At 36.3% G+C, this 9,442-nt stretch overlaps 4 protein-coding genes across 4 annotated transcripts; all 4 read right to left on the bottom strand.

The window, feature by feature from the left end:
• Positions 1-2,606: 2,606 nt before the first annotated feature.
• LOC139148623 (NLR family CARD domain-containing protein 3-like) lies at positions 2,607-4,700 on the bottom strand. Its single transcript, XM_070720109.1, has one exon. It carries the CDS (start codon positions 4,698-4,700, stop codon positions 2,607-2,609), a length of 2,094 nt encoding a protein of 697 aa, XP_070576210.1.
• Positions 4,701-5,675: 975 nt separating this feature from the next.
• LOC139148622 (NLR family CARD domain-containing protein 3-like) lies at positions 5,676-6,935 on the bottom strand. The gene has a single exon (XM_070720108.1). It carries the CDS (start codon positions 6,933-6,935, stop codon positions 5,676-5,678), a length of 1,260 nt encoding a protein of 419 aa, XP_070576209.1.
• Positions 6,936-6,952: 17 nt separating this feature from the next.
• On the bottom strand, positions 6,953-7,438 carry LOC139148621 (leucine-rich repeat-containing protein 74A-like). Its single transcript, XM_070720106.1, has one exon. The coding sequence runs from the start codon at positions 7,436-7,438 to the stop codon at positions 6,953-6,955; it is 486 nt and encodes a 161-aa protein (XP_070576207.1).
• A 778-nt stretch (positions 7,439-8,216) lies between these two features.
• Positions 8,217-9,041, bottom strand: LOC139148620 (protein NLRC5-like). The gene has a single exon (XM_070720105.1). The coding sequence runs from the start codon at positions 9,039-9,041 to the stop codon at positions 8,217-8,219; it is 825 nt and encodes a 274-aa protein (XP_070576206.1).
• Between the last annotated feature and the right edge of the window lie 401 nt (positions 9,042-9,442).

Genomic DNA, 9,442 nt, shown 5'->3' with positions numbered 1-9,442 from the left:
TTCAAGATTTACAAGGAATTTACCTCAACTCTGGCAGGGTCAAATTTTCTGAAATTGTCACACTTTGTTTTTTATACTATATAACAATAAAGTTTTTACATTTTAATTTTGCTAATTATGTTTTGAATCTCTTTTTTTGAGTGCCATTTTAGAATGAGGATACTACAATGAAAAATAAAAGTCGTTTATTCTATATATACTCGTCTCAAATGAAATATTAAATTGCACAAAATAGTATCTTTCTGACTTAAATCAATTTTTATCATTAATACCAAGATTGAGGTTTTTACCCCCAATGTACACCCTTTCATCCTTTGAGTTAATTATTGCTATCATAGTAAACTTTAGATTCTCTGCTTTTTGAAAATATATGGTATGAGAGGCTTTCCTTGTCGACTTAGATGAGAAATATTCCTCTGAAAAAACCGTCGGCATCATGCAGCTCCACCTTAAATAGGGCAGAATACATCACCGTAGCCTGGCTGTCTAGGTAAAGGGCAGGTCAAAGGTCATTTAAAAATCAGAAAAGAACAATTTAAAACTCTTCTTCTCAAAAATGGTATAGTCAATGACCATGAAATTTTGTAGCATCTAGGTAGTATGGTCTAAAATGCTTCTTGACAGATTTTCGATTGGTCAAGTTTTATGCAAATTGGGTGGAATTAAAAATTTTGATAAATAACAGCCAGATCATGTGACCAATAAAATTATGAAGGGTAAGGTGCACCAGCACTCAGTAAGACCAATAAACCCTGCAAATTTGAAAAGTTTATGTTTGACATTTTTTGAGTTTTTGGACGACAAAAAATTGGCAGAAGAAGAAGAGGAGGAAGGATCCAAAGTAGATAAAATAGGAGTTAGCTCGCATAGGGCTTGGTCCTCTAATGATTCATAGATAATGACAATGATTAAGAATATGTAATCAGCTAAATTACGATTTAAAGGTATGCTTTTTTTCAAATTGATATTAAATGATGTTTATTTGTATTCTACTGTTTCAGTGTATACCCACTTTGTAGAAACGAGCGGCAGTTGAACATACTGAAGACTTGGTAGTAAGACTGGAGTAGTTTTTCTAAGGGTCATGGTTTAGAATCTTCCTCATCAATACACAGTACATTTAAGTCAGTGAATGCTTTTACGCTAAATAATAGACATTGATAGTGTGATACTATAAGTCAGTTTAATCAATTTAGGAAGTGTCGCCTTCAGTTTACTGTAACAATAAGTTTGCATGAGATAATAATTAATGTCCTACTCAAGAAACAATAAATTTATCAATGACTATTATCAATGCGCATGATCCACATGTGCTGACGTGTTTCGCTGTTGCTCCGCTGTAAGTTGACATTTCACACAAAATTTTTCATAAAGTTATCTGTATTCTGAGACCTGCTGCTAGGATTCAATACCTGTTGCTGTACAATAAACTATCATAGATGGCGTTTAGATATGTATCGGAAAAATAAGAAAATAGAAAATACAGATTCGGTCGTCAAGCATTCAGTGTGGGTAATGCAGCAAGGTATGACCAGGGAATCACTTTGGCTGACTCGAGCGCACAAATACAACGAGTACAGGTAAACCTGACCCAAAAGATGTCAGACTCTGAATGCAAGGTAATGAAGTCTATTGACACTGCTATTAAAGAGATTAGAGGTAAAATTTCGATGGCAATATCCAAAACCAAAATTGAGGACTTACTGTACTTTTAAACATAGCTATATTAACGAACCTTATTTATTGTATAATATTCCACATAAGTTCAGGTCAGTTATCGCAAGACTGCGAAACGGAACATTACCTCTGAGAATCGAAACTGGTCGATACTCTAACTTAGAAGTTGAAGAAAGAAAGTGTACTCTTTGTAAGGAAAATGTTGTTGAAGACGAACTCCATTTTGTCTTTGAATGTAGATTGTACAATGATATTCGATCACGATTTGCAAACGCAGTCACTAATTTACCACCAAGTGAGAAGCTTGCAAAACTTTTTTCCATTAATCACATTAATACATTTTCTAAATGTATTTATGAAATGTTTATCCGAAGAAGGAGAAATGTAACTTCAGTTCCCTGAGAGAACACCATACACACTGGAAGCTATACTTATGTAAAAGTGACTCATAAGCCAATACTCGGCTGGAGTTTCACATTATTTACTTTTGATATATTCTGAAGGATTTAATTCTATGTATGTATTTAGGTATGTGAAACTGTGTCTCAATAATAAAATACTAACTAACTATCAAAATGAATGATCTTTCATAACTATCATGAATATCATACAAACATGCAACTATTGTTCATCTATTTGTAGACTTGCCCCTAGTCTGTTGGCATGTTAATCTCAAAATGGAGTAGATTGTGAAAATGAACTTCAGCAGACCGTTGTGCTGAGGATGAGATGAAAGCAGAATTGAAGCTACGAACAGAGTACAGTGAGACCCATAGACTTAAACAGATTGCTGGATTTTTGTTGTCATAAATAATTCATAATGACATCAAGCCTTGTACGCATAATGCAAGAAAAAAAGCAGCCAGTCTGTTACTATGGCACACACCTTCCTAATCTTTTTGCAGCACACAGCAAAATCATTCTTCTCACTATTCCCCACCTGCAGAGCTGCCACTAAAGTGACCACTACCTGCAGAGCTGCCACTACTGTGACCACTACCTGCAGAACTGAAACTATGGTGACGACTATATGGATAGCTGTAACCACCGAGACCACTACCCGCAGATCTGAAACTATGGTGACGACTATATGGATAGCTGTAACTACTGTGACCACTACCTGGATACGTCTCAATGCCTTGACCACTATCTGGATAGCTATAACTACCACGACCACTACCTACCGGTAAATATGTTTTAATATCGTGACCACTACTAAGATATCTGTTGCTACTGTGACCACTAATCTGAAAGCTGTCAATACTGTCATCACTATCTTGCAGAGTATGATCACTGGTAGAAGTATATAAAGGGCTTGATGTAAGATGTAATTGTCTTGGCATCCTATGATAATCATACATTTCAAACATTTCAAGACTTTCACTCTCATAGTCAAAATGTGGCTTTATTTCAAGTTGTTCAGCCATTAGATTCAATTTATTGTGATGCAAATCAATAACTAAAGTGACAGGCAAGCAAATGTTCTCCTCCCTGTTACTTAAACTCTCAGCACCAACATCACTAATGTTATTATGACTGAGATCTAAATGTTGCAGCCTTGTCATATTTGCAATCCCTTTACTTAAACTCTCAGCACCAACATCACCAATGTTATTATGACTGAGATCTAAATGTTGCAGCCTTGTCATATTTGCAACCCCTTTACTTAAACACTCAGCACCAACATCACCAATGTTATTATGACTGAGATCTAAATGTTGCAGCTCAGTCATATTCTCCATCCCTTTACTTAAACTCTCAGCACCAACATCACCAATGTTATTATGACTGAGATCTAAATGTTGCAGCCTTGTCATATTCTCGATAAATTTACTTAAACACTCGGCACCAACATCACCAATGTTATTATGACTGAGATCTAAATGTTGTAGATGAGTCATATTCTCCGTCCCTTTACTTAAACTCTCAGCACCAACATCACTAATGTTATTATGACTGAGATCTAAATGTTGCAGCTTAGTCATCTTTGCAATCCCTTTACTTAAACTCTGAGCACCAACATCACCAATGTTATTATGACCGAGATCTAAATGTTCCAGCTTAGTCATCTTTGCAATCCCTTTACTTAAACTCTGAGCACCAACATCACCAATGTTATTATGACTGAGATCTAAACGTTGCATCCAAGTCTTATTCTCCATCCCTTTACTTAAACTCTGAGCACCAACATCACCAATATTATTATGACTGAGATCTAAATGTTGCAGCCAAGTCATATTCTCAATCCCTTTACTTAAACTCTCAGCACCAACATCACCAATGTTATTATGACTGAGATCTAAATGTTGCAGCCAAGTCATATTTGCAATCCCTTTACTTAAACTCTTGGCACCAACATCACCAATGTCATTATGACTGAGATCTAAATGTTGCAGCCGTGTCATATTCTTCACCCCTTTACTTATACTCTCAGCACCAACATCACCAATATTATTATGACTGAGATCTAAATGCTCCAGCCGAGTCATATTTGCAATCCCTTTACTTAAACTCTCAGCACCAAGATCACCAATGTTATTATGACTGAGATCTAAATGTTGCAGCCATCTCATATTTGCAATCCCTTTACTTAAACTCTTGGCACCAACATCACCAATGTCATTATGACTGAGATCTAAATGTTGCAGCCGTGTCATATTCTTCACCCCTTTACTTATACTCTCAGCACCAACATCACCAATATTATTATGACTGAGATCTAAATGTTCCAGCTCAGTCATATTTGCAATCCCTTTACTTGAACACATGGCACCAAAATCACCAATGTTATTATGACTGAGATCTAAATGTTTGAGCCACCTCATACTTGCAATCCCTTTACTAAAACTCTCAGCACCAAAATCACCAATGTTATTATGACTGAGATCTAAATAATGCATGTGAATGATCATATTCTCTAGCTCTTCACCGAGACACTCAGCACCAACATCACCAATGTTATTATGACTGAGATCTAAATGTCGCAGCCGAATAATATTCTCGATCCCATTACTTAAGCACATGGCACCAAAATCACCAATGTTATTATGACTGAGATTTAAATGTGATAACTGAAAACCTTTATCAATCCCTTTACTTAAACTCTTAGCTCCAATATCACCAATGTTATTATGACTGATCTAAATAGTGCAGCCGAGTCATATTCTCCATCCCTTTACTTAAACCCTCAGCACCAACATCACCAATATTATTATGACTGAGATCTAAATAACGCAGCCTTGTCATACTCTCCATCCCTTTACTTAAACTCTCCGCACCAACATCACCAATGTTATTATGACTGAGATCTAAACGTTGCAACCAATTCATATTTCTCATAAGTTTACTTACAGTCACTGCTGTGAAATTTCCGAGGCATTTATGACTGAGATATAGACATGTGTTCTCCGTCTTCAAAAGTTTCATTTCTCTATTTAGAAATTCAACACCTATATCTTTTATATCATTATGACTGATATCAATATCTATTGATTTATATTTACCAACCATCATATCATTTAGACACTGAGCACCAACATCACCAATGAGATCTAAATGTTCCAGCCGTGTCATATTCTCCATCCCTTTACTTAAACTCTCAGCACCAACATCACCAATGTTATTATGACTGAGATCTAAATGTTCCAGCTAAGTCATATTCTCCATCCCTTTACTTAAACTCTCAGCACCAACATCACCAATGTTATTATGACTGAGATCTAAATGTTGCAGCCTAGTCATATTCTCAATCCCTTTACTTAAACTCTCAGCACCAACATCACCAATGTTATTATGACTGAGATCTAAATGTTCCAGCTCAGTCATATTCTCCATCCCTTTACTTAAACTCTCAGCACCAACATCACCAATGTTATTATGACTGAGATCTAAATGTTGCAGCTCAGTCATATTCTCCATCCCTTTACTTAAACTCTCAGCACCAACATCACCAATGTTATTATGACTGAGATCTAAATGTTGCAGCCAAAATATACTCTCTATCCCTTTAGATAAACTCTCAGCACCACCATCACCAATGTTAGCCTATTATGACTGAGATCAAAATGTTGCAGCCGAGTCATATTCTCTGTCCCTTTACTTAAACTCTCAGCACCAACACCACCAATGTTTTTAAGACTGAGATCAAAATGTTGCAGCTCAGTCATATTCTCCATCCCTTTACTTAAACACTCGGCACCAAAATCACCAATGTTATTATGACTAAGATCTAAATGTTGCAGCCAAGTCATATTCTCAATCCCTTTACTTAAACACTCGGCACCAAGATCACCTATGTTATTATGACTGAGATCTAAACGTTGCAGCTTAGTCATATTCTCCGTCCCTTTACTTAAACTCTCAGCACCAACTGCACCAATATTATTATGACTGAGATCTAAATGTTCCAGCTCAGTCATACTCTCCATCCCTTTAGTTAAACACTCAGCACCAACATCACCAATATTATTATGACTGAGATCTAAATGTTCCAGCTCAGTCATATTCTCAATCACTTTACTTAAACTCTCAGCACCAACTGCACCAATATTATTATGACTGAGATCTAAATGTTCCAGCTTAATCATATTCTCCATCCCTTTACTTAAACTCTCAGCACCAACATCACCAATGTTATTATGACTGAGATCTAAATGTTGCAGCCGAGTCATATTCTCCATCCCTTTACTTAAACTCTCAGCACCAACATCACCAATGTTATTATGACTGAGATCTAAATGTCCCAGCCCAGTCATATTCTTCATCCCTTTACTTAAACTCTCAGCACCAACATCACCAATGTTATTATGACTGAGATCTAAATGTCGCAGCCTAGTCATATTCTCCATCCCTTTACTTAAACTCTCAGCACCAACATCACCAATGTTATTATGACTGAGATCTAAATGTCCCAGCCTAGTCATATTCTCCATCCCTTTACTTAAACTCTCAGCACCAACATCACCAATGTTATTATGACTGATATCTAAATGTTCCAGCCTAGTCATATTCTCCATCCCTTTACTTAAACTCTCGGCACCAACATCACCAATGTTATTATGACTGAGATCTAAATGTTCCAGCTCAGTCATATTCTCCATCCCTTTACTTAAACTCTCAGCACCAACATCACCAATGTTATTATGACTGAGATCTAAATGTTGCAGCCGAGTCATATTCTCCATCCCTTTACTTAAACTCTCAGCACCAACATCACCAATGTTATTATGACTGAGATCTAAACGTTGCAGCCGAGTCATATTCTCTGCCCCTTTACTTAAACTCTCAGCACCACATCATCAAAGTTATCAAGACTGATATCTAAATGTTGCAGCTGAGTCATACTCTCCATCCCTTTACTTAAACTCTCAGCACCAACATCACCAATGTTATTATGACTGAGATCTAAATGTTGCAGCTCAGTCATATTCTCCATCCCTTTACTTAAACTCTCAGCACCAACATCACCAATGTTATTATGACTGAGATCTAAATGTTGCAGCCAAGTCATATTCTCCATCCCTTTACTTAAACTCTCAGCACCAACATCACCAATGTTATTATGACTGAGATCTAAATGCCACAGCCCAGTCATATTCTCCATCCCTTTACTTAAACTCTCAGCACCAACATCACCAATGTTATTATGACTGAGATCTAAATGTTCCAGCTCAGTCATATTCTCCATCCCTTTACTTAAACTCTCAGCACCAACATCACCAATGTTATTATGACTGAGATCTAAATGTTGCAGCCAAATCATATTTCTCATAAGTTTACTTAGAGTCACTGCTGCGAAATTTCCGAGGCATTTATGACTGAGATCTAGATGTGTGTTCTTTGTCTTCAAAAGTTTCATTTCTCTATTTAGAAATTCAACACCTATATCTTTTATATCATTATGACTGATATCAATATCTATTGATTTATATTTACCAACCATCATATCATTTAGACACTGAGCACCAACATCACCAATGTTGTTATGACTGAGATCTAAATGTTGCAGCTAATACATAATTTTCTCCATCCTTACACTCAAACTTGCAGCACCAACATCACCAATGTTGTTATGACTAAGATCTAAAAATTGCAGCTTAGTCATATTTTCAATCCCTTTAATTAAACGCTCAGGACCAACATCACCAATGTTGTTATGACTGAGATCTAAAAGTTGCAGCCTAGTCATATTCTTCATCCCTTTAATTAAACGCTCAGGACCAACATCACCAATGTTATTATGACTGAGATCTAAATAATGCAGCTCGGTCGTATTCTCTAGCCCTTCACTGAAACACTCAGCACCAACATCACCAATGTTATTGTGACTGAGATCTAAATGTTGAAGCAAAGTCATATTCTCAATCCCTTTACTTAAACTCTGAGCACCAACATCACCAATGTTATTATGACTGAGATCTAAATGTTGCAGCCAAGTCATATTCTCCATCCCTTTACTTAAACTCTGAGCACCAACATCACCAATGTTATTATGACTGAGATCTAAATTTTCAGCCAAATCATATTCTTCACCCCTTTACTTATACTCTCAGCACCAACATCACCAATATATTATGACTGAGATCTAAATGTTGCAGCCAAGTCATATTCTCCATCCTTTTGCTTAAACATTCAGCACCAACATCACCAATTTTATTATGACTGAAATCTAAATGTCCAAGCCTAGTCATATTCTCCATCACATTACTTAAACTCTCAGCACCAACATCACCAATGTTATTATGACTGAGATCTAAATGTTGCAGCAGAGTCATATTCTCCATCCCTTTACTTAAACTCTCAGCACCAACATCACCAATGTTATTATGACTGAGATCTAAATGTTGCAGCCAATTCATATTTCTCATAAGTTTACTTAGAGTCACTGCTGCAAAATTTCCAAGGCATTTATGACTGAGATCTAGATGTGTCTTCTTTGTCTTCAAATGTTTTATTTTTCTACTTAGAAATTCAACACCAACGTCTTTTATATCATTATGACTGATATCAATATCCATTGGCTGTGATATTGCTACCATTATATCATTAAGACACTGGGCACCAACATCCCCAATGTTATTATGACTGAGATCTAAATGTTGCAGCCAAGTCATATTCTTCATCCCTTTACTTAAACTCTTGGCACCAACATCACCAAAGTCATTATGACTGAGATCTAAATGTTGCAGCTCAGTCATATTCCTCACCCATTTACTTATACTCTCAGCACCAACATCACCAATATTATTATGACTGAGATCTAAATGTTCCAGCCGAGTCATATTTGCAATCCCTTTACTTAAACTCTCAGCACCAACATCACCAATATTATTATGACTGAGATCTAAATGTCTCAGCCAAGTCATATTTGCAATCCCTTACTTAAACTCTTAGCACCAACTTCACCAATGTTATTATGACTTAGATCTAAATGTGCCAGCTCATTCATATTCTTCATCCCTTTACTTAAACTCTCAGCACCAACATCACCAATGTTATTATGACTGAGATCTAAATGTTGGAGCCATCTCATATTTGCAATCCCTTTACTTAAACTCTCAGCACCAAAATCACCAATGTTATTATGACTGAGATCTAAATAACACATGTAAATGATCGTATTCTCTAGCCCTTCACCGAGACACTCAGCACCAACATCACCAATGTTATTATGACTGAGATCTAAATGTTGCAGCCAAATAATATTCTCAATCCCTTTACTTAAACACATGGCACCAAAATCACCAATGTTATTATGACTGAGATT

Source organism: Ptychodera flava, chromosome 13, assembly GCF_041260155.1.
Source record: "Ptychodera flava strain L36383 chromosome 13, AS_Pfla_20210202, whole genome shotgun sequence".
In the NCBI taxonomy this organism is placed as follows: domain Eukaryota; kingdom Metazoa; phylum Hemichordata; class Enteropneusta; family Ptychoderidae; genus Ptychodera; species Ptychodera flava.
The sequence above is the reverse complement of the archived record's forward strand: the minus strand, read 5'-3'. Positions and strand labels throughout refer to the sequence as shown.

What these genes read in the sequence shown, in the direction of transcription:
- LOC139148623 (XM_070720109.1), bottom strand. Translation starts at nt 4,700, where the DNA reads ATGTGCTTAAGTAATGGGATCGAGAATATTATTCGGCTGCGACATTTA.
- LOC139148620 (XM_070720105.1), bottom strand. Translation starts at nt 9,041, where the DNA reads ATGACTTGGCTGAGACATTTAGATCTCAGTCATAATAATATTGGTGAT.
- LOC139148622 (XM_070720108.1), bottom strand. Translation starts at nt 6,935, where the DNA reads ATGACTCGGCTGCAACGTTTAGATCTCAGTCATAATAACATTGGTGAT.
- LOC139148621 (XM_070720106.1), bottom strand. Translation starts at nt 7,438, where the DNA reads ATGATTTGGCTGCAACATTTAGATCTCAGTCATAATAACATTGGTGAT.